Here is a 24,870-nt window from a genome sequence, read left to right on the forward strand (position 1 = left end):
TGCTCATGTTCTCTTTCTCCCTCACTCTCTTTCTCTATTGTATCTACTCTTTGTCTGAACCTTTTGAAAGCAAACTGTAGACAGGTTGTTTTCTCTCCTCTAACACTCCAGTGTGCTGTTCTCCCAGCCAAGGACGTGCTTAGCGTGTAACTCCTCAAGTCAGGAAGTTAACTGACTCAGTGCTACCATCCAGCGCTCAGACCTCACCCGCGGTTTGCCAACTGTCCCAAGAACCGCGCTTTTTGTTTCTGATTCAGGATCCTATCCAGGAACACGTGTTGCATTAGTTGTCATGTCCCTTGAGACTCCCTCAACGTGGAACAGTTCCTCAACCTTTCCTTGGCATTTATGTCTTCGACAGGTTTAAAGAGTAGGTTTTATATTCTATAGGATGACCCTCAACCAGGATCTGTTTTGTCCTCGTGACTAGACTCTGGTCCTGAGCTTTTAGCAGGACGGGGCGTGGAAACGATGGAATGTGCATTGCGTCAGGGGTACCTGATGTCAGCCCCCCATATCTGGAGATGTTAAGCTTGGTCACTGGTCACGTTGGTGTCCTCTGGGTCTTTCCACCTTAAAGTCTCCATTTTTCTTTCCCCTTTGCAGTTGGTTAGTCTTTTGTGGGAGGGAGGTGTTCTAAGATTTCGCTGAGAATCTTGTTTCTGAAAACACCTCCCTCCACCGGACCTCAGCATGCACTGACAGCTCCCTCCTGCCTCGGTGCTGGTGTGTGTGCGTGTGTGTGTGTGTGTGTGTGTGTGGTTTTCACAGTCATCATCCCTTCTGGCCATCATCCCTTCTGTATTTTGTAGTTGGTATTCTTGTAGTAAGGGAGAGTTTTCCTTTTCTTTTTTTGCTTAGCTGTTTATATCAGTGTGGACTTGGACTTGGGAATTTTTTTTCAATAGATTATGATCTCATATCATTTAAGAGATTTTTTGTGCCTAATTGACCCTGATTTGGTCAGTGAACCCCACCCCCTCCCCCCTCTTGCCCCCCCTCCCCCCTTCCCTTTGAGTTGGTTCCTGTGTCCTTTTGACTCATTCCCACCATGGACTCATTCTTGATGATTACTAGGTGTGGGAGGCTGGCTCCCAAATGACAGAAGCTAAGCCCTCTGTGAAGCTTGGGGTTGGCCTCCTTGGAGGAACTGCTTCCATCTCTGTATCCCATAAATTACAGCTTTAGCTGCCTGCTGCCTGTCCCTTCCCTCCGCAGGGTGACAGCCTCAGGAGCAGTTTTGCCCAGAGGGAAACTTGTCAGCAGGCTGCTAAGTGTGGGCTCTTCATTTCACAGCTCCCAGGGAATATAAGCTTCTGGGGGGATGCCATCTCCCTCTTCCCAGGTGCCAGGACAATCTACTTCTTAAAAATGGTTAGAGTGACACCTGGGTGGCTCAGTCAGTTAACTGTCCGACTTTGGCTCAGGTCATGATCTCATGGCTCATGAGCTCAAGACCCACATCCGGCTCTCTGCTGACAGGTTGGAGCCTGGAGCCTGCTTTGGATGCTGTCTCCACCTCTCTCTGCCCCTCCCCTGGTCATGTACTCAAAAATAAACAAACATGCAAAAAAAAAAAAGAAAGAAAAAATCTTGTCAGAGAGACCTCAACGTGGTCTCTAGGTAGGATAACTTACTGACGTTTCTGCCAGCCTGACTTTTCAGCTTTCAACAAGAGCTTTGGCTCCTCGAGAGCATTTCAATCTCTAATCTCCAAAAACCATTTTCTCCAGCCTCAATGTACTTGTACCGTTTGGTCTTGAAGATTCTGAGACCAGACTACCTAGGCGTACGTTTTCCTTAAATTCTCCTGTGTTCCTAATGTCTCCTCTGTAATTCAGAATCCTTTAAATTGAGCTGAAGGTCAGAGCTTGTTTGGGAATGATAAATGAATGTGTCATGACAGAATTCTTTCTCTCCGCTCCTGGGATTTTTGTAGCCCAATACCTTGGCGCTTGTACTAGAATTTATGGTAGTGGAAAACTGTGTAACATTCATTTCTCAACTTAGGATTTGTCCTTTGCTATTGGCACTCCAGTTCCTAAGAAATAAAAACGCCTCACTGCTTGTTTGTGGAAATGCAGATTTGGATCCGCTGATTGCCTCAGCAGGTTATTAAATCCTCCCATAAAATCCCGTGTATGTCATTCACTTTTGGAGAGGACTATAAGTTCGATGCTGAAAGTGAGGTAAAAACACTTTACCCAGCGGAGGGAGATCCTTGGGTACCAGGAGCAAGGATTGCAGTAGTAACTATTGAGACCTGAATTCACTCTAAAGCCCCGCCAGCCCCGCCAATTGCAACCTTGGTGGCGATTATATTATTGCAATTGTGAGTTGCAATAATATAAGGTGAAGGTAGAGTCCATTTCGCCTCCTCCATGTAGTGCCTTCCCTACCTTGGCCATGGACTGCCCCTTTTCCTGGCCTTCGCTAGCCTCTTGAGTGTATATTAGTGATGGGAATGGAAGACAGGCAAGGAGCAAGTATTGACCTAGATCCCTTGCCATTACTCCAAAAACAATTCAAATAAAGTGTCTATCCTAATGGGTCACTAGAGACGTAAAAAGATCATTAGCATTTCTTCCCTCCAGTTCTCCCTTTTTATCATAGTCCAAAACTGAAACATAAAGGATAATAATCCAAACGGATAAGAAGAGCATGACAAATTTTTCTGACAAGCACCTACCTTTTCTTTTAGAAAAGGGGCTCTAGAGACCTCCGGCAGAATAACAACGCTCTTTAAAAGCGTGTACCAGCTAGTGGTAATACTGCGTTGTTACTGTTGTTTTTCCCCCACGGGCTTTATTTATTCCTCCCGATTTGGGGCAGTTTTCAGAGAGACTCTGTCAGTCCTCTTTAAATCGGGGTCCTGCAATCACCAAATTGTGTTTGGCCCCAAATTGGGAAAAATGTAATGGGTGTGGGGGAGGAAAAATTTCTCCTCTTTCTGGAGTCTTCAGCCAGGCCTAGGAATTAAACCGATGTTTGATGGGTACACAAGAGAAAAACGCACACATTTTATTACATTTTACATGTACATAAGAGTCCCCACAAGAGCTGAAGGGCCAAAGAAACAGAGCTGAGCATATATAGACTGAATTGGACAAAAAGAAGTAAATTATGAAAACGTGACAAGGCAGAGGAGCTCGGGCTAGAGCAGTTAGTGGTAGATAAGGGTTAGGCTAACAAGGCTTATTTGTACTGATTTTTCTTGGCCTTGACTCCAGGCCTCTGGTGATAAGAACGTTGCTTTCCTTCTGGTATAGCGAGTTCATCCTCCAGATGGGGGTTTTATCTCCTGCTTTCAGGAAGAAAAAGGGGAGGTCAGAGTGCCCTTCTTATAGTGCCGTGTGTCAAATGCCTTGGGCTCAAAACACCCTTATGTCAAAGTGGCACATTTGGGGATGGCATATTCCACCATCCGTCACGGTCACTGTCTGTTACCAGGTGTTGAGCTGACCCCCTGAGACCTAGGTCCAGCTCCTGGACCGTCCTGTGTACCATCTCTTGTCTGCTTAGATAAATGGAGAAACGTGGGCTCTGTTTTGTTTTGTTTTTTACGCTACTGGTTCCTCATCTATCAATGGGGATAATAATGGTCCTTGTCTGGTAGAATTGTGGGCATTAAACATGATGAAGTAAATAAAGAGATGTACTTAAAAAGGGCTTAGTAAGTGTTACTGTGGGGGAGGAAAGTAATTTTTCCTCTGCTCTCGTGGGTTCTTGGCCGAGACACCCCTGAGATAAAAAGACACATAAACAGGAGAAGAACAAACACCTTAAACGTGTATACCTCCCGTGTATACCGTGTATAACGTGTATACCTCCCATGTACGGGGAGGGAGCAAGGAAAAACTCTCCAAAAAGGCCCACGCCACCACCCTAAACATCATCTCCAGCTACAAAGACGTTGGGGGCGGGGAGGCCGTTCTGGGAGGTCACCGAGAGAAACACTGTGAACGGGGTAAACGTTTGTTCTGCATTAAGATAAGAGTTTCTAGAGATGTAGACTCATCTCTGTCTTCCTGGTACAGAGAGGGAGCCGCCCTTGCGAATGGAGATTTCCCTCCAACGGCTGTAAATGTAAATGTTTCTTACAAAAGGGTAACTTGTACTCAGTTTTCAGAGAGCTTCACCTGTGTCTGCTGTTTATTTTTAAGTAGCCGGCTTAAAATAAATGCCAGAGAGGCATATTTTGGGGTGGTCTATTTTGCTCCCCATTCACTGTCGCAAACAAATAAACCAAATGGGTTGCTGCTGTAGGTCCTCTCCTCGTCCTCCTTCCAGGTGGAAACCTTTGTTTAGAAGGAACCCTAACCAAGACGATCTGTATTTAAGAGGCATCGAGAGAAGAAGTAAGAGCCTTGGCTTGCACTTAAGACAATTTGATTCGAATTTGCCTGCAGCTAGCCTTGGCAGGGTTAATGTGCTCCCGCTGAGAAGTCCTGCTGGTCCCTTCTGGCAGCCCCATATGCAGATGCTGTTATATTAATTACAAAAGAGAACCCGATTAACTCAGAAGTCCTTTAAGTGTCAGTGAGACAGCTGCTCCCGCTCTGAAGCCGGTTTTCTTCCTCCTTCCTTCGCTGCTAAAAATGCACTCTCCATAGATCCTCGGAACCCCTGGCTAGTTTAGTCAACTTTTTGATCTGCAGTTATCTTAGTCCAGGGAGAGCTTGCCTGATTCAATTCACAGATAAAAACAACCAGACCAACCACCCATCCCCCTCAGTGGGTCTTCTTTGACCCGTGAAAACCTGATGGTGCCCTGGAATTTTTGGAGCTGGAAAGGATGTTGGAGATGATGTCATGCAGCTCTTTGAGTTCACAGATGAGATATCCAAGGCCGAGGAAACTCAAGTGAATTGCCAAAGTCACCGAGCTAGTGAGCGGCGGAGCCTGGGATACACTCCTCCCTCCGGAGCCCTTTGCCGAGAGAGGCGGGGAGTGAAATGATCTAGGGTTGACTTTGTTTCTGTCCGTGCCCTTGTTCAAATGTGGTACACCTGTGTCAGCGATCAATGAAAAAGCTAAAGAGTAGTAGCAGAAGCAAAGGGCTTGAATAGTGACGCGTTGAAAAACAGATGGCGAGACCCACATGGAAGATTTTTCTTCAGTCCACTAGTTGCACGGAGAATCCCAGCAGAGTGCCTGGAAACACATATTAGAACTGGGCTCAGCACCAGCCCCCTCTCCCACTGCAATGGTCTATGGTGGTTTGACCCTAGCTGGCTTATTTGTGGTGGCTGTTTGTGTCACTACAGAGATTGGGGAGGAGGGTGATAATTTGGGTCAGATGATTAACGGGGTGTGTCTCCTGTGGTTTTGGCTGATGGAGCATGTTTTACTGGCTCTCCTATAGTTGGCCCTTTGTCTCAGAGGTTTTGTGATCTCTCCCTCTGGTCCTGAAAAGTGATGAGTTGGTTTTAGTTCAGCCATTTGGTTGGTTTTATCCACTCTCCACGCTCATTTAGGTTTATTTTTTTTATTATGTGTCAACTTTTGTTGTAGGAGTTACAAAGGTTGTCGGTGTGGACTTTCACCTGGACACCTATCTATGAATCCGAGCAGCACTGGGGAAAGAGGAAGGGATAGAAAGTGTGGGTGAGAGGGACTCTAGCTGGCGAATCTATCCTTCTCACGGCTCAGACGGACACCACTGGAGCTAAATTCTGTGAGGTGAACGGGTCGGCCTTATTCTGTTGTCCAGGTCCAGTCTCCATGTTGACATGAAGGTTTTTAGGAATAACAGTTGCCCCTAAACTATTCACCATCCTACTAGACTTTTCTGAGTACTTGCTGGAGCTGCTTACAGCTTTCTGAAGATAATTCTCCCACAATAAATAGATTCTTACACCGAGCAAGCAAGTGCATAAGCCAGAGTACTTAACGAGGAGTCAGTCACTGTGCTGGGTGTTGAGGATACAGAGAAGAATATGGCCCTTCCTGCTTATGATCACTATAAACAGATAACTAGAATTGACCATGATAAGTGTTGTTTAGATAAAACAAGATAGGAAGGGACTCAGGACTAGCCCATTGCTACTTGCTAGGTGGTCACACAAACAATTGACCAAGGCCCCCTCCCCTCCTCTCCCTTCCTCTCCCCTCCTCTCCCTTCCTCTCCCCTCCTCTTCCCCTCTTCTCCCCTCTTCTCCCCTCCCTTCCCCTCCTCTCCTCTCCCCTCCCCTCCTTTTCCCTCCTCTCTTCCTCTCTCCTCCCCTCCCCTCCTCTCCTCTCTCCTCCTTTCCCCTTCTGTCCTCTCTTCTTCCCTTTCCCCTCTTTCCTCTCCCCTTTCTCCTTTCCTTTCCTTTCCTTTCCTTTCCATTTTTAGGTGATCTCTACACCAGCATGGGGCTCAGACTCACAACCCCAAGATCAAGAGTCACATGCTGTACCGACTGAGCCAGCCAGGCACCCCTTCCCCTTGCTTTTAGATTGTGGATCAAAAAGACTAGACCCCTTGCTGGTATGTTACTCTTGTGCTTGGTAAATACCTTGCACACAATTAGGCACTCTGTCACCACTTTCTTTCTCAAAGCAACCCAGCTCTTTCCCAGGAGAGTAGATTTCCCTGTCTCGGAGTCCCGTGTTGCTGATGTACACGTGCAGGCTGGACTTACAGTCAGTCCAGCAGGTGCTGGTCTTAGAGACAGGCATGAAAGGAGGGGCCTAATGAGATGCACAGAGGGGTCTGGGTAAAAGCAGACTTCTTGAAACCTTTTGGTGGTGCCATTTGTGGAAGAGAAGGAGGTTTGAGGATTTGTAATGGGACAGGTACATTCCGAAGTAGAAGTGCTTCTTAAACAAATTAGACCTCCCTTACATGAACAAAGTAAACAGCTCTTGGATGGTTCAACAGCTCATGGTGAGATGACTGAAGCGAATCCCTTTCAGCTGGTACCATACAACATTTCAGTGAAGGTGTGTGTGGCTGCCCAGAGATAAGCCTTCTTACAGCCTAAGAACCCAGGGTCCGGGCCTTTCTGAACAAACGCAGGGGCTGCCTGAATCCTAGGCAGGAGCAGGCACCGGCACCCGAGCCGGGAATGATTGCATTCAGAATCTGAGGGTTTCAGGTCGATGAATTTCTGGTTCCTTTTCCCAGACAGAGGTCTCTCATACTTTAGGAACATAAACCGAAGTCTCGCCATCCATAAACCGAAGGAATGTGATTTGGCCAGGCGATATTGATCTTAACTGAGCACCCGAAGTTTTAAGAGAACAGATGACTTGGCAGCTGGGATGCCGTCACCCGCCATCAGAGAGATGAACTGGAAAAGATTCTGGAGCTTCGGCAAACTTGAATAACATTGTATTTCGATATATGTATATGTAAAGATTAGCTCACACATTTAGTTATAAAATATGTCATAAATGAGGAAGATAAGCTAACACTGCAGATGGTGGAGACATTTAAAAGGGCCTTACGTTCAAGTGTTCGGTCTTCTGTCACAAAGGTTTTCATTTTCACATGTTCAGGTACAGTTTCTCCTTGGGTTCCCATCCTGATTAGTGTAATCCTTTCTGGCTCTGTCATGTCAGTGATCTTGTGATTGTGGTTGAGTCCTTGTATACTCCTTGACCCTCCACTGGATGTAAAAGGAAGGGGAAGGGATCGGGTCACTGCCACCTTTCTAGGTAGAGACACCTGCTCTGGGGACAAACCACGGAGGGGACTTCTGTTTGATATTTGAGGAGCCTGTTCTGATTGAGATGTTTTCCTGATGTCTTGTCCAACCAAGGGCTTCTGAGATACTTCTTCCCTAGGGCCCGGCCGTCCTGACTGGGTCTCTGTGCGAGTCTCTGTCTACCCCTCCTCACTGTCTCTCTGTACTCTCCTTCTCACCCTCCTCCTCCCCAACCAGGCCAGCTGAGCTGCATTGCCTTTCCAGCTAAGGAAGAGAAGTACCTCCAGCAGATTGTGGACTGCCTGCCCTGCATCTTGATCCTCGGCCAGGACTGTAATGTCAAGTGTCAGCTGTTGAACCTGCTGCTGGGTGTGCGGGTGCTTCCCGCCAGGCTGGGCAGCGAGGAGAACTGTAAGCTTCGGCGCCTCCGCTTCACCTATGGGACTCAGACTCGGGTCAGCCTGGCACTCCCGGGCCAGTACGAACTAGTGCACACGCTGGTTGCTCACCAGGGCAACTGGGAGACCATCCCCGAGGAGGACCTGGAGGTCCAAGAGGACGGTGAGGACGCTGCCCATGTTTTAGCTGAACTGGAGGTGACGATGCACCATGCCCTCTTACAGGTACCCGTCTCGTATTCCTTCAGTTGCGCGCGCGCGCGCGCGCGCGCACACACACACACACACACACACACACACACACACACACACACACACACCAGCTTTTCCTGTAGTTGAGCTCTCTCAGAAAGTAGTTTGGCCCTCTATAGTCTGGGCTCTGAGCATCAGCCAATAGAGCACATAACCTGGGAAGTTGAAAGCCAAGGCCACAGCAGTGCCCACCCCTGCCTCTGCTACCCTGCTGCAAGCCCCTGCACAATGTACTTATCTCCTTGCCTCCCTGTCTCCTTTTCTGCCACAGAAGGAATGGGCTACTTGCACCTCAGGCTTTCACAGAATAACCATGGTCAGGGCTAGAAATCCTTTTTCATTTCTCAGCTGGAAGGTGTTGCTAGAATCCCTTTCTAAAAGGAACGATAAGGTAATAGATTATTAACGCTCTTATTAGAGCCGAGGCCAAGTGAAGAATCTTGTGAGTTTTTCCGTAGACCTGGCCATTATGTACTAAGTGGGACAGGCCACGTCTCCTACTTTCTAAGGAACTCCGGGAACCCGAGAACAGGTCTGGCTCAGTGTAAGGAGATACGGAGATCCCGTCATCTGAAGAACGTCTTTGCTTCTCTTTTGAAGTGAACTCCCGAGAGAGAGCTACACCTCTTGCAGCATCTTCCGACAGATCATATTGACTATCTGGTATTCCTGTCTCCACTTAGGAAGGACTCAGCTCTTGTGCTGGCTTCCTCTGCTACCCTATAGCTAGGACTGGGCTGACTGATTAGACCGAGTGAGGCTCAGCAAAGAAGGTGACTCTGTCAGGGGTCAGGAGTGGGTAAGATGAAAAGAATGCAGACCTGCTCAGAACAGAGAGTCTCTTCACGTTGGTCAGCTGTGCCGGAAAGGAAGGGCTAGTCTAGCAGGACTAGGAAATTTGCTGTTTCTTTCTCGTAGCCTCCTTACCTACCCCTGTTCTAAAACGCCTGATCTTCTAGTCAATGAATGAGTCCTTTGGTTGTGACTATGGCCTCTGAGACTCCAGAAGTAGAAAGTGTCATCTCATTTCCTTCCAGAGACCAGATTTCTTTTATCTTGATAAATGCTAGAGGGGCTGTGTGCACAAGCCAGCGTTTTCTCTGAGCTGAGTTTCGGCAGCGGCTTTCCTCTGTTTTCACACGGAGAGCTCGCGATCCTTAGCTCCAGGGTTGCCGAGAGGGTTCTTGGAGGACCCTGATGGTAGCTCTGACGGTAATCCTTGTTTATTGACCGAGGCTGCTCAGTTGACCCGCGAACCTTCTTCACAGTTCACGAATACTTGAGCCATACACAGTCTTTCTGTGATATACTGGCCTGGTCTGGTTCTTTCAGGTTCCAGTGGCTCAGTGGTTTTCAGACTTTCTCAGAATTTCTTAGAATCTCATTCACTGGGGTCACCTGGCTGGCTCAGTCAATAGAGGATGCTACTCTTGATCTTAGGGTTGTGAGTTTGAGCCTCACATTGAGTGTAGACATTACTTAAAATATATGTGAAGGATTTCATTCACCATAAGAAATAACATTTTAGGGGCGCCTGGGTGGTTCGGTCAGTTGGGTGTCCGACTTCGGCTCAGGTCATGATCTCGTGGTTCGTGGGTTCCAGCCCTGCATCTGGCTCTGTGCTGACAGATCAGAGCCTGCAGCCTACTTCGGATTCTGTCTCCAGCTCTCTCCCCAGCTTGTGCTCTGTCTCTCTGTCTCTAAAATAAATAAACATTAAAAAAAATAATAAAAAAAAGAAATAACATTTTATATCAAGACCTAGTACATATATATATGTGTGTGTGTGTGTATATATATGTATATATGTATACACGTATACATATTGACATAAAATTTCATGAAAGAATACTTTTACTTTTTGAAAAACACACTGTTATCTTCTCCTCTATTTGATTTCATCTAGCAAAAATGATGACAGAAACCTACTAAACTTGATGTTGTGAGGTGCTACATTATGACCTGCAGCTTAAAAAATACCGTTAGATGGCTGGTGTAACTGCTGTCGGTTGGGCCGTGATTCTCTTCCTGTTCTTGTCTTTTATTTTTATTTATTTTTTTAATGTTTATTTTTGAGAGAGAGAGAGAGAGTGAGCAGGGGAGGGGCAGAGGGAGAGGGAGACACAGAATCCGAAGCAGGTTCCAGGCTCTGAGCTGTCACCACAAAGCCAGATGTGGGGCTCAGCTCACAAACCCCTGAGATCATGACCTGAGCTGAAGTCGGACGCTTAACCGACTGAGCCACCCAGGCGCCCCCCTGTTCTTGCCTTTTAAAAAACAATCTGGGAATGTGAGCAAAGCCATGTGCGGGAGAGGCACGTTCTTTGATTGATTTCTCTGGATCCCTTCATCTTATTGGCTTTAATTTTTAATGCTCATTTACTTTTGTGCCATGAATTGAAGTACTTCAAGCGAGCCCCGGACAGGAAAGTGAGAGCTGTTCCCCAGGTGCACGTCTGAGCACTCATCTTCCTGAGAAGAGCCCCCCTTGCCTGCCCCCGAGGTGTGCTGAGAACTCAACTGAGGTACCGGCAGAGGAGGCCACTTGGTTGGGAAGTTGAGCCACCAGATCAGCTTCTCTCTCTGCACGACAGAAATACGGATTTTCTTTCTTGAGGAATATTCTTCACCAGTCTTGAGGAATTCTCTAGGCTCTTGTGCTCTGTTTCATGTGGTTTGTGAGGCTTCCTTAGCCAGTGTTTGTCCGGATCTGCTTTCGTCTCCAGTGGTTTTGATGTAGAAATAGCAACGGACCCCAACGGTTCTAAGTTTGGAACCCCTTGATGCTGTGCCTCAAAGAAGCCTTAGTTGCCTTTGTGGAGCTCCGGCCTGCTCCGCCGCTGTGGTCGGGTTCCTGTCTTCGTTAAATTCACGGGCCTCAGTGCCGGGAGCTTGCTGCCGGGAGCAGTTCACAGCCACCTTGACGATTTTTGTGCCAGTGAAAAAGATTTTTTTTTTTGTTTAGCTCCGGTTATTTTTGGGACCAGTGAGTTAGCTCTAAACAGCCCTTCCATTTGGTTTTGCAGAGGGTGATAAAGAAAGGAAACACTTAGCTCAAGGAAACCAAGATTGAATTAGGGGAAATGAGATGTTCATTTTCAACTGTCAAATTATCAAAGCAGAATTTCCCCCTACCCTTGTATACAATGGTCATTCTTCTAGTATGGTACTTTAAAGCCCTCATAAATTAGCCGTTTTTAGTTTGTTCCAGAATATGCTGACCCACACGGCCCCTTAGTGTTTGGTATTCCCAGCTTTGTAGCTCTGGGTCCCCTGAGATTCCCAGTTCATAATTCAGCAGCAGAGGAACAGAGTCAAGCCGTTAGTTTCTGTAACCTCGTTTAGTGTTAAAACATAGTCCTTTCCAGTTGGCGACATATTTCACCCTTCACCACGCTCACTGGATCTGTCTCCACGTACAGACTCCCCTGCCCCACCCTTCCCCCCTCTCTGGCACGTATACTACCACCTTCTCTTACAAGTCCAGTGGAACATGGGTGTTTGCTTCAGAGTTTCCTCAGTCTGGAGTGTGTGTGTGTATTTTTCTTTTTCTTTTTCTTTTTTTTTTTTCAACGTTTATTTATTTTTGGGACAGAGAGAGACAGAGCATGAACGGGGGAGGGGCAGAGAGAGAGGGAGACACAGAATCGGAAACAGGCTCCAGGCTCTGAGCCATCAGCCCAGAGCCCGACGCGGGGCTCGAACTCCCGGACCGCGAGATCGTGACCTGGCTGAAGTCGGACGCTTAACCGACTGCGCCACCCGGGCGCCCCTGTGTGTGTATTTTTCCTGTGAACATCTATGAGAAAAGGAGTAGAAAGGAGCTGAAGTGATTCAACTTTCTGAGTCTGAGCCGGGACTCCTGCAGCCTGGCTGTGGCGTTTCGCTTACGGTGGCACTTACAGACTGACAGTTATTCTGCTGGCCTGTGTGTCCCCACCCTTTGGATGAATATACATGTCACCTGGCAGCCAGACTGCCACACGCTGACATGGCCATTGGCTCAGGGTGATGTCTGGTAGGGTATCTTTCAGGGAACTGAGGTAGACTAATGTTTCTAGGCAAGCTCTAATGAGTTGCAAGTAAACCTTTTTTTTTTTTTTTCTCACTACTGTTAACTCTAACCAGTTGGAGTCATAAAGTTTTCTCTTTATAACCCTCAGCCAGCAGCTAGCAATGGGCATAATCTATTAAAAATTTTTTTTAATGTTTATTTATTTTTGAGAGAGAGAGTGTGAGCAGGGGAGGGACAGAGAGAGAGAGACACGGAATCTGAAGCAGGCTCCAGGCTCCTAGCAAAATTTAACGTCGAAATTTACGAAAGTGTTGCTGGAAAATCAGCTTCTCTCAAATTTTTGTCTAGTCATTGGCGTTTATGATGGTGCCTTATAAGACTCAACTTGTTGTGTGTTGCTTCCCTTTGGTTAGACACCATATCTTCTCCTGAATGTCTTTAGATGGAAAAATAGCAGTGAATTGGTATATAAAGTCACAAAGAAAGCCGGGTGAAGGTCCTGAGGGCAAGAAGATACCTTTTAGGACTAGGATATAGTATGTTGAATTAGGTTAAAAAATGGCCATTCCAAGGCAAAAGACCCAAAGTTGGGGTTACTATGTATGAGGGGGAGAATGATACTCTAGAGAGAGAATTACAGTAAGGAAACCATGATTTTATGGGGCAAAGAGAAAGGAGAACTAAAGTGTCATGTTAATAAAGGGTATCGGAGGTTCAGGCAGATGCGAAAGTATAAACTCCTTCCAGACTGTGAGCCTGTACTCGTCCTGTTTAGCTTGTCTCGTGCCTTTCCCCTACACACGCTGACATATGTAGTGGGCCGTAGCCATCCAACACGTGTGGCTCTCAGCCAAGAGACCCGCAGACACCTACTGCAGGTTAACTTACCTGGTAAGGGTACGGGTGGTTTAGAGGCAGGTTGGCTTTTTGTGTTTTTGGGGGTTTTTTTCCATGCTCTTGAAAAAGGAAAAAGAACGGCTTGAGTCTTGAGGCTGTGTTTTCTCAGATCACCACCAGCGCTTCATTTGCGGCCTTCCAGGGTTAGCTCTTAGGGAGAAAATCTGCCGGAGATTATAGTCTTCATCTTCCTCTTTCACCTGTTTTCCAGGATCCCGTCTACCTCTTTCTTCGGCCCGGAGGCTTCCCTCTGTGTTTTCACCAAGAGCTCTGCGTGTTTCACTTTGAGTCGAGGATGGTTGGGGTGGGGATTTCAGAGACTCAGAGGCTGAAAGTACTGTCAGCAGACAGTTGGGGTTATTAAAAATGCTCTTTTTGACTTCCTTCCTTGGCATCTCAGCTGAGTCCCTGAGGATTGTCTCACGGCAGAGCCTTTGCTTAGTAGGATATACTTTTTAACCCGGGAACTAGGATTGTTAGGATCCCTAAAGTCACCTTGTCCATCCCTTATCCTTCTTTCAGAACTTCCCCAACGTCAGCCCAGACGGTCCCCGACACACAGTGGACCTTCGGTAACTGCTTAAACATGCTCTCTGTAGTCTGTCGGACCTGGATTTACGTGCTGGCTTTGTCAGTTAACTGTGTGGCTGTGCTGGTTCCCTCGTTGGCAAGGGGGGGGGGGGTGACAGTCCGTGTCTTTGAGAACTGGTGTGAGGCCTAAATGAGAGGGTGTGTGTCAAGCACTTAGCACAGTGTCTGGCACACCGTCAGTCCGTCCCCTCCTCCCTGGGTGTCCTAATCAGTGTCCTCGAGAAGAGAATTTCCCTCCCCGTCAGTTACCAGTCCTTTCCCTGACAGCCATGTTGGCCCTCCTTCCTCTTGTCCAACCGAAGTCACTCTGGTTCCAGCTTACTTACAGTTATTATCCTGCTCTAGTTAGAGACAAAGCTCTTCATACGTCATTATGAAATACTTCTGTGATGACAGAAGAGAAAGATATTGTTAAAAGGTAAATAATACAAAAGGTAAAGTTACAAAGTTAGAAGTTAAAGGTTTCCCTTCCTTCTTCTCTCTTCCTCTTGCTACTACTTTGCCTCTCTGCTTTGATGAATGTAGTGACAAGACAATAAAGCTTCCGATTCCTGTTGTTTGTTTATTATTTTAGAGAGAGAGAGAGAGAGAGCAAGCCTGAGCAGGGGAGAGGGGCAGAGAGAGAGAGAGAGAGAGTCTTAAGCAGGCTTCAAGCTCAGGACAGAGCCTGATGTGGGGCTCAGTCCTACAACCCTGGGATCATGACCTGAGCCAAAAACAAGAGTCAGGCGCTCGACTGACTGAGCCACCCAGGTGCCCCCAGATTCCTGCTTTTATCTGTATCTATGGTACTGGATGTTTGGATCACTGTTGAATACGGCTGCAAGGCAGATTGCACAGAGGCTACTCAGTATATCTTCAGCAAGGCATTTTCTATAATGTAGCAAGGATAGAGAGGTATTTTCCTTAATGTAATTGACATGTAAGAGTGATCGTTCTTGGAACCGTATAAAGATGAAGAGGAATCATCCTGTGTGAAAACAAACAGGAAAAATCTCTCAACAGTCCTGTGAGAATGGTGGGGGAGGAGAACGGATGGTAAAGGTAGGTAGAACACAGGGACTGGGACTGAGGTCGAGGCCGCGTTGGTTGTGTACTTCTTTTCTGTGTGATGTGAGCCTGAGGTCAGAACTGTAGAGAAAGCAAAGGCATCTGCGACCTACCTGAGTATATGGCTGTCTTCTGTTTGAACCATCAGTTAATATACTCATCCTCGGCCAGAACTGAGTTTCCGTGATGTGCCATGAACCATAGATTAAGGAGTCTTCCCCAGTAAGAGCCAGTGTTCTTAGGAAGTGGTCAGGCTTCTTCAGTGATTGAGCGATTTCTTCTTGGCATTTAAGATAATGTCATTTTACATCAAAGATAAAACCCAAGAGGTCACTTCTGGTGTTTGCAGGGTAGCAACAACCTCCTTTCTGTTCATTCTCTTAATGTTGCCAAGAAAATTGATGGTGAATATACCAACTTCTGCAGATTCTGTAGATTTGTGCAGAATGCATTCTACAAGAGAAATCTCTTTAGGAATTCACTGTGACTCACAGTGGGAATTATGGGATACTCTTATGATTCCCTGAGATTCTTTTCCCCTGATCGAGTTAGAAGCAAAATGCTCACTTACTCACTGCTTTATTCTTAGAGTAGAGGCAAACAGCAATTGCAGATAAATGTGTGGGATACGGGTTGAAAGACAGCAGATTTCACACATGATTACTGAAGAGTAGCGAAGGCATCATTTGTTCATCCATCCATTCCACGTTTGTTTATTGGATGCTCACGAAGCGCCAGGCACTGATTGAGGTGCTAGGAAGGAAGACAGCTTCCACGGAACAGCCCGAGATCAGACCTCCCTCTCACGTGGCCATAATAGGGCCCAGAACAGGTCTGGTTCCTCCTCTCTGTATTAATTATTACTTTTTTCACTCCCTGTCTCCAGGAGACAGTGCTGGCTTCCCTTTTTGTTTATAACTGTCAAGGATGAGTCATCCCTTCACCGTAAGTGTCACAGAATCACATAGCACGTTCTAGACTAGTATGTGCTTCTGCCAGGACGTCAGGCCGCAGCTCTTCTTTGCCTGTCTTCTAGCAGCCACGATGGCGCAGCGAGACCAACGGGACGAGGTTGCTCACTGGGGAATCGAGGAGCAGGAGCACAGTACTTGGTTTCTATCCATTTTCATTTCATACAACATCTATTTAGGAGTGGACACCTTCTTTCTAGGTGCCAGCGTACCGGGCAGCACCTACCATTAGAAAGCCCAGAATCCATTAAAAAAAAAAAAAAAAAAAAAAAGGATTTGCACCTCTGAGCACACAAAGTCAGCACTCTCCTAAGAAGGATTTTGGTTGTGCAGATGGACTCCGCGGCTTTCGGTTTTCTTGCATATACAAAATGGACATTTAAAAAAAATTTTCTTTACGTTTCTTATTTTTGAGAGACAGAGAAAGACAGAGAGACAGAGCATGAGCAGGAGAGGGTCAGAGAGAGAGGGAGACACAGAATCCAAAGCAGGCTTCAGGCTCTGAGCTGTCAACCCAGGGCCCGACACAGGGCTTGAACTCACGAACTGTGAGATCATGACCCGAGCTGAAGTCAGACACCTAACCGAGTGAGCCACCCAGGCACCCCCAAAATGGACATTTTAAATAGACATTGATTTTAGAATTTTAAGAAAACCCTTGAAATAAGCAAGCAAAGAAAATTATTCCTGAAAGCTTAGAAGACTTTCTAAAGAACTCCTACTTTAGGCTTTCTTCTCATAATATTCCTATAATAAGTGTGATTGGATTATAGCTCTAAAAATGTATATGTTTAAGAAAGGTTTGCAAGTTTAAAATATTTATTTGAAAAAACATATTCACCTATAATTCTCTACCTTATTATAACTTTTCATTCCTTGGGATTCTCTTCTCGTCATTATTAAATTATTGTGTATTATAATGCTGGCATTCAGGCAATTATGTCTTCTGCTCTCAGCCTTACAAGTTCTTACCCACTCTTTGAATATGCCCTCACGAAGTGATTCATGCTGTAGCAGTGTGACTCAGGGTAGTGAAAGGGGGTTTGTTTGGAACAGTGGGATGAGTGTCAGACTAGTCTACCAACCAGAAGACATTTCCTGCATTTCGAGGCATAGATGAAACAGCAGATTTCTTTTTGGCCTAGGCTTGGATGGAAAGTAGGTGGATTTTTAGTGTTTGCTCAAATCATAATTGGTGAGATGCTAACAGCACTTTTAGCTTTAGGGAGTTCACAGCGGCCAGCCAAATAACAGTTATGTGACCCATCTGTGAATTAAACTTACTAGTTATTTACTGGGGAAGATGAGACCTTGTGCTTTTCTGGAGATGGGAGATCTCTCTCTCTCTCTCTCTCTCTCTCTCTCTCTCTCTCACACACACACACACACACACAGATACACACACACACACACACACACACACACACACACAGAGTACAAGAGACAATTGGCTGGCATTTTCTAGTCCTTTCCTACTTAAAAGGTCCCAGGTTTTTATTTAAAAATGTTTTTCATCAAAAATGCCTGCTGCTCAGTCAGGTAAGGAATGAAAACAGAATATCAATCTGAAAGAAAATAAACAACTGCATTATCTTTTACATTTCAAATAAAGTGAATTTGCAACATGTGACAAATGTTAAGGGCACAAATGAGCAGATTCGCGCTGACTTCTTTTATAACTCTGTCAAATGTGCTAGAATTCTGTGGAGGATTGATTTGGAACTGCAGATCCCTGAAGACATCAGGAGTTAGTGTGCCTGCAGCGGTGATATGGGCATGAGTCTCCGGGTTGACCCTTCGGTCTGGGATGCCGGGCAGAGTAGACAGTTTCAAAGATAGAGAAAAGCAGCATGGGCAGTGGGTGGAAATGTATGCTCTTAACTGCCTCAGGATCCTCAGGAAAGAAGCAGAGCACAGGGGCACCTGGGTGGCTCAGTCGGTTTAGTGTCTGACTCTTGATTTCGACTCAGGTCATGATCTCAGGGGTCATGAGTTCGAACCCCGAATTGGACTCTGCTGACACTGGAGCCCGCCTGAGATAGTCTCTCTCCCCTCGCCCCTCCCCCACTCGCACGCACGCACATATGTGCGCATGCTGTCTCTTTCTCTCAATATAAATAAATTAAAAAAAAAAAAAACAAACTGTTGGCTAGGAAAGGACCCGTAGACGTTTGTTTCTAAACCAAAGCCCGTGCTTGAAACTCACTTTAAGATCGTGGGTATATCCGTTATGACTGGGTTCAATCACATGTAACAGACAATCTGAAAAACGGGCTTGCTTAAACAAGATAGAGGTTAATTTTTTTTCCCTCGTGAAAGAAGTCTGAAGCTAGGCTGGTGTGGCGGCTCTGCGGTCACCCGGGACCCAAGCCCCCTGTTTCTTTTTGCTCCATCATCCTCAGTGCTGGCTTCTACCCTCAGGTTTGCCTTAGGGCTGCGGGCTGACGTCATCTTGCCACTGGCAAGAAGGCTGAGGCCAGAGAGCGTGCTTCCTGGGAGGGTCAAACCCCCTCTAAAGAGTTCTCCCGAAAGCCCCGCCCCGTTATTGGCCACCTTGTCCGTAAAGCCCATTGCCTTCCCAATAATGCAGAGGCTAAATACTGGATAGGCAAACCTTAGTCTTGTCGTACCAAGTGATCATGAGAATGAAGGTATTACCAAGACTTAGGTGGCTAAGACTTTGAGATACCTGCAAACTTTTAGAACAGGACAGTAACAATGTTGGCCAAACCTGGTTTTTAGTTTGCTGCTTGAATGACTCAACAATATTGAGGCCCATGTGTTAGGCACTGGAGTTATAATAGCGAACAAGGTGGACATGGTCCCTGCCCTCAAAGGGTTGACAGGCTAATAGGGAAAATGGGTTTTCAAAAAATAAAGTATAAATGTGTTGAACATTAAGGAAAGGAGAAGTAGAGAGTGCTTGGGATTATGTTCGAGGAAGGACTCTCTAGGGCATGACATGAGTACACAGGCAGATTGGAAGCCTGCTTGGGAGTTGGACTGGGAGTTAGCTGGCTCTGAAAGGTTGGGCAAGTGCCATGAGCGAGGACTGGAGTGGGAGGAAAGTTCCAGACAGCCTCACTCCTGAGCTGATAATTTCCACAGCATTTCTTTCTCCTTCCATTATTTGTGTTACTCCTTCATCGGAGGGTATCTATAGGTGTTTCCAAACAACGAGGGAAGCCAGGAACTAAATTCTTTCTTCTGAAGTGGCTAAAGAGACGGCCATCCTTTCTACTGACTGCTTTCTCTCTCTAGACAAGTGCCTGTCTGCACAGGCTGCACCAGGGAGTGTTGGTAATCCAGGAAGGAGTTGGACAAATGATGGGGGCGTACCGAAGTCCCATTGGCCCATCACAGATCTGGACTTTGGTCTCAGTGTGGGACTCAGGGGAGGCAAGGATTGGTTCTGACCCTGAAGTGCTGATATGACCCCCCCCCCCCTTCCCCTTCTAGGAAGTGGACATTGTGGTAGCACCGTGCCAAGGCCTCCGGCCTGCAGTGGATGTTCTGGGTGACTTGGTGAACGATTTCTTGCCTGTGATAACCTATGCACTCCACAAAGATGAACTCTCTGAGAGGGATGAGCAAGAGCTTCAGGAAATCCGAAAGTATTTCTCCTTTCCCGTATTCTTTTTCAAAGTGCCGAAGCTGGGCTCGGAGATCATTGCCTCCTCTACCAGAAGACTGGAGAACGAAAGGTCACCGCTCCATCACCAGCTGATTGGCCTGGGCTATCTGAGCAGCAGTCACTGTAACTGTGGGGCTCCTGGCCAAGACACTAAAGCTCAGAGCATGTTGGTGGAACAAAGTGAGAAACTGAGACACTTGAGCACGTTTTCTCACCAGGTGCTACAGACTCGCCTGGTGGACGCGGCCAAGGCCCTGAATCTGGTGCACTGCCGCTCCCTTGACATCTTTATTAACCAGGCCTTTGACATGCAGCGGGACCTGCAGATTACTCCCAAACGTCTGGAGTATACTCGAAAAAAGGAAAATGAGTTGTATGAATCGTTGATGAACATTGCCAACCGAAAGCAGGAGGAAATGAAGGACATGATTGTCGAGACGCTGAACACCATGAAGGAGGAACTTCTGGATGATGCTGCCAACATGGAATTTAAAGGTAGGTCCTAGAGAGCTGGGCGTGGGCTACTGGGACCAGAGGATTCTTTAACCCTTTGCTAACCAGAAATTGAGCCAATTAATTCTGAGGGCCAAAGGAAACTCAGGAGGATCTTATCTACCCAACCGTCATTAGCAGGAGCCCACCTTAAATCATTTAGCCAGAGTGGCCTCCCTTGTTCTCAGAGGCCTTCCTGGAAGATTCCGCTGTCATTCCTTCCCAGGACTGGCAGTCCAGCTTCTGGTAAGTTCATCCTAATAGTGCTCTTTAATCTCCAGTTTGTGTCTGTATCCCCTTGACCTTGATGGAGCTGGAGAAGAGCTCCAATTGGAGAAGAATGTTAGTGGAGAAGAATTCTGGAGAAGAATGTTACTAAGTCATGCTTTAACCTTGGCTTTAACCTTCGGCATGGCCCATGCTTCCTTATTGGTTCTTTCTGTGTGTGTCGTGATCTCATTTTCTTTCCAGGCTGCTCCCGAAACCCAGCTGAGGAGGATTTCCCAAAGTCCTGTTTTCAGCTTTTCTGGAAGCCCCATTCTTCGTGGATAGCTGTTAAGAAAATTGGGCCACGATGATTGGTCAGGTCTTTTGGGGCTGACGTTTAGGTGTGGCTGACCTTGTATACTGACTGGTCTGTGGACCTCCCTGAAGGAACATGAGCCCTACCACCTGTTCATTAAAGGGAAGTAGTTTGCAAGTTACACTTTGGGTTCTCAGTCCCGGCTGTACATCCAAATCTGCTGGGAGGCTCTTTGAAAATATAAATGTTCGATACCACCGCAGAGCACTGCAGACCTATTAATCAGAATTCCTTTTCTTTTCTTTTTCTTTCTTTCTTTCTTTATTTTTGAGAGAGCAAGCGTACGTGAAAGGGGAAGGGTCAGAGAGAGAGAGGGAGAGAGGATCCAGGGAGGCTCTGTGCTGTCAGCACAGAGACCGACTCAAGGCTCGAACCTATGAAGTGCAGGATCATGACCTGAGTCGAGACAAGAGTCGGACACTTAACTGCCTGAGCCATCCAGGCACCCCAATCAGAATTTCTTATGTGAGAGCTAGCATCAGTTTTTTTTTCTTTTCTTTTCCTTTCTTTTCTTTTTCTTTTTCTTTTTCTTTTTTTTTTCCAGTCTCCCTGCGGATTCTGTACATTGCCATCTTCTTGATGAGGGAACTGAGGCTCAGGCAGGTTAAGTAATTTGCTCCAGGTCACATAGCTACTGAAGAGTAAGGGCAGAATTTGAATCTAACAGTCTTATTTCTGAGTTAATTTCCATGCTTTCCTGCTTCTTAATCTGTTTCTGGCTGCTGCCGCCACCGTCGTCCTCATAACCGGCTCCCAAGGCTCAGCCTGGTCTCCGGCTCTTTGCTTTCCTTTGTCCTGCATCCGGTCTGCCTCCGGGTCCTGACGAGACTTCGTCCCTGTTTCATATCTACCTTTGCTTTTCTGCTGCCTCTTCTTTAGTCTGCCTGAACTACTGTTACCTGTTGCTCCCCCGGACATCTTTCTCTCCTTTCTCCAGTTCATCTTTCGCGGCTCCCTGTTCCTACAGACTAAGTTTAGACTTATGAGCCTAATGTTAAAGATCTTCCAAAGTCTGACCAACTTTCCTCTTCCTCTTTCCCAATGTGCACCTTCCTGTAATTTCTATTTCAGTTGGTCTCAACTGCTTGCTGTCCTCCATATGCTTCCTTTACTTTTTCTTTGCTCCTGTTCTGCCCTAAACCCAAAATGTCTTTTATTTGTGAATTTCCAAATCCTACCTAGCCTTCAAGGCCTCTTCTAGATAACATTTTCATATCTCTTACAGCAGATAACACAGAGTCTGTGGATGGTACCTCTTCAGAGCCCGAATGAGCGTGCGAATGATGGTATACGGCCGTGTCACGCTTATACAAAGGACATAGAGTTGACTCTAGCAAACACAGGTGCCTTATTTCTTCCAGGTCTTTCTAGTATATGTGCTGCCGAAGCGAGCACTTACAGGTCTCTCTAAAGATGAGCAAAGATACGTCTTTGGTGAATTCCCCCCGTAGGGAGGACTTGCAGTGGAGATGCTAGGAAGGCTTCTGACTCACTGAAACAAAGCTGGCACATCAGTGCCAGTGGCACAGAGCCCTTGGTAAAGGTGGGCAGACCGTGAAATATTTGACTGTATATTAGGTGCCAAGTACACCAAGTTTGGTGCCTGGGAAGCGGTGGTTAGTTCAATAGACGCAGGGGGAACTGGGAGCGTGTAGATCAGATGTCTAGCTCTGTTAACTGCATGATGGATTTGTGAAGCCACTTCCGTACTCGGCTGTGTGTTAGACGAGACTTGCATGGCTACTACTTAACCTTGTTCTAAGTTCTTCCCGGAGACCCTTGATGCAATAAGTAAATTTAGAAGAGGCCAGAAGATTTACCAGCTGGCCTGGGGAACCAGATTTTTGGTACCGTTTTTTTGTTTTGTTTCATTTTGTTTTGTTTTGTTTAAATAAAGGTAATGCAGGTATGCTGGCTATATGGCATACACACTTCAGAAAAGACTTTTGGGGTGCCTGGTGGCTCAGTCAGTTAAGCGTCTGACTTCGGCCCAGGTCATGATCTCACGGTTCGTGGGTTTGATCCCCACGTCGAGCTGTGTGCTGTCAGCTCGGAGCCTGGAGCCTGCTTCAGATTCTGTCTCTGTCTCTCTGCCCCTCTCCCACTCGTTCTCTCTCTCTCTCTCTCTGTCCGTCTCTTCCTGTCTCTCTCAAATATAAACATTTGAAAATTGTATTAAAGAAAAGCCTTTTTTTTTTTTTAAAGGTAATACCTACATACATAGAATAGTTAGGTCAAAGGGAATGTAGGTGATTTTGTTGATTTGTTGGTTAGCTTAAAATTCTGATAGATTAAAAACAATTTTTTTTGTTAGATGTTATGGGATCTCCTCCAAAGAGGTAGCACCGATTTAAATTCCCACAGTAGACATGAGAGTGCCTTTTTAGGAGTGGAGTTTTTGCAGGTAACTTGTCTTCTCTTAAGTTCTGTCCTCTGGCTGGCAAAACAGATTTCTGATTCTGGGAGGTAGCTGGATGGTGACAGTGTTCCAGTTTTACTTTTTATTTATCTAGTAATTGATTAGTGCTGAATCCCCGACTCTCGGGTTTTTCCAGGAACTAGGCAGTGTGAAAGGTTACAAAGGCTTGGCAGTCCCTGAGCTTTGGGTTCAAATGCTAGCCGTATTACTTCCTAACCGTACCGTACCCTTCCAGGTGCCGCCTTTGTCCTTTCTTTGAGACTGTCTCCCAACCCGTAAAATGTGACCAATAATACTCACCTGACAGGGGCGCCTGGGAGGCTCAGGCAGCTGAGTGCCCGACTTCGGCTCAGGTCACGATCTCACGGTTTGTGGAGTTCTAGCCCCACATCGGGCTCGCTGCTGTCAGCGCAGGGCCCACTTCTGATCATCTGTCTCCCTCTCTCTCTGTCCCTCCCCCTCTCACGCCCTCTCAAAAATAAAACATTAAAAAAAATACCCACCTGACAAGGTTATTGTGAGGATTAAATTCGATTGCATATATAGAATGCTTAGTATGGTGCCTGTCAAATGGTCTGCACTCAATAAATGATCCTCCTCCTATAAAGGCGACATGAAAGCTGACAAAAATCAATGGGCTCGTTCTAGACACAGTTGCTTTTTCTCAGTATTCTTAGATGCCTAAGTGGTAGAGGATCGCATGGCCCCGGATCATACTGAAGGTGAGAGCTCGTCAGCCAGCCGTGTCTTTTACAGCCATCGTGCTGGTAGCTCCTCGGCTTTGGTTGGGGGAGGCCCTTATTCTCAGTGCCTGCCCCTTCCTCTCACAGCCCACTGGCTTCTTTCTCTGCCTCCATAGATGTCATTGTCCCTGAGAACGGAGAGCCAGTGGGCACCAGAGAAATCAAATGCTGCATCCGACAGATACAGGAGCTCATCATCTCCCGGCTTAATCAGGCGGTGGCGAACAAGCTGATCAGCTCAGTGGATTACCTACGCGAGAGCTTTGTCGGCACCCTGGAACGGTGCCTGCAGAGCCTGGAGAAGTCCCAGGATGTCTCAGTTCACATCACCAGTAATTATCTCAAACAGGTACTCGCAGAATGGCCAAGATACCGTGTCACAGGTGACGCACAAAGCAGACACCACACAGAAACCCAGCCTCAAGTTAGCCCGGAGTTGCCCTTTCACCCCTCTGCCCATCCCCTTTGAGTTATATTGAACTTTTCCGTCACATGAGCACTGCCTGTCGGAGGGGCTTGTGAGCTGCACAGTCGCAGTTCGGGTGATGAGCTAGAAGGTGAAGAGGGAAGGAAAGGGGCCCAGAGAGCCGCAGAACCGATGATGCACCTGTGTCAACTCTGCACTCGTATCGATGGGTATATTTGGGAACCTTGGAACTGGACCCTGCCTTAAGTAAATACTATTTATCACATTTTCTAATCAGTCCCTCTGCTCAGGGCGTATTGACTTTGGTCTGTGTGTTCTCTTCCAGATCTTAAATGCCGCCTACCACGTCGAAGTTACGTTTCACTCAGGGTCCTCGGTTACAAGGATGCTGTGGGAGCAAATCAAACAGGTGGGGCTTGCTTAGAGAAACATCCTCTGGCCCTGGTTGGCTCAGAACCTTAGTCACCCCAATGGCAGCTGATGCCTAGGATCTTCTGTTGGTGTAGGTAGGTAGGTGGCCGTTTGTCCCGATTTGCCTGCCCGGGACAGTTCTGGTTTATGCCGGCTCTGAGATAATTAGGAACGGAGCCACTTTAATGCTTGAGAATGGTGCGTTTAAACATTTTATGCAGCCCTAAGACTCTCCTTCACTAGCTCCTTCAGATTCCTTTCTCCCCGGCCGAAATGTTTTCTCAGAATCAGGCTTTCCTGCCAGAGGCCATTTGTGTGGTTTCTTTTCTGGAATTTGACGTGGCTCTTATTCC

General features: G+C 46.7%; 1 protein-coding gene across 5 annotated transcripts in view; it reads left to right on the top strand.

Moving 5' to 3' along the window:
• Positions 1 to 24,870, top strand: part of DSTYK (dual serine/threonine and tyrosine protein kinase) — a 50,484-nt gene that overhangs the window by 10,514 nt on the left and 15,100 nt on the right. For all 5 annotated transcript variants that reach the window (XR_006961553.1, XR_006961554.1, XM_047076628.1 and 2 more), the window contains exons 2-5: positions 7,872 to 8,257; positions 19,268 to 19,937; positions 23,796 to 24,028; positions 24,432 to 24,515. Coding sequence is in view for 3 of the 5 variants with exons in the window: in XM_047076628.1 (XP_046932584.1) it covers positions 7,872 to 8,257; positions 19,268 to 19,937; positions 23,796 to 24,028; positions 24,432 to 24,515 (1,373 nt within the window). In the remaining 2 variants the exon portion in view is untranslated. The remainder of the gene's footprint in view (positions 1 to 7,871; positions 8,258 to 19,267; positions 19,938 to 23,795; positions 24,029 to 24,431; positions 24,516 to 24,870) is intronic.

Source organism: Lynx rufus, unplaced genomic scaffold (genome assembly GCF_022079265.1).
Source record: "Lynx rufus isolate CCGP_SWC_20201006 ecotype Redwood Valley unplaced genomic scaffold, mLynRuf1.p SCAF_15, whole genome shotgun sequence".
In the NCBI taxonomy this organism is placed as follows: Eukaryota; Metazoa; Chordata; class Mammalia; order Carnivora; family Felidae; genus Lynx; species Lynx rufus.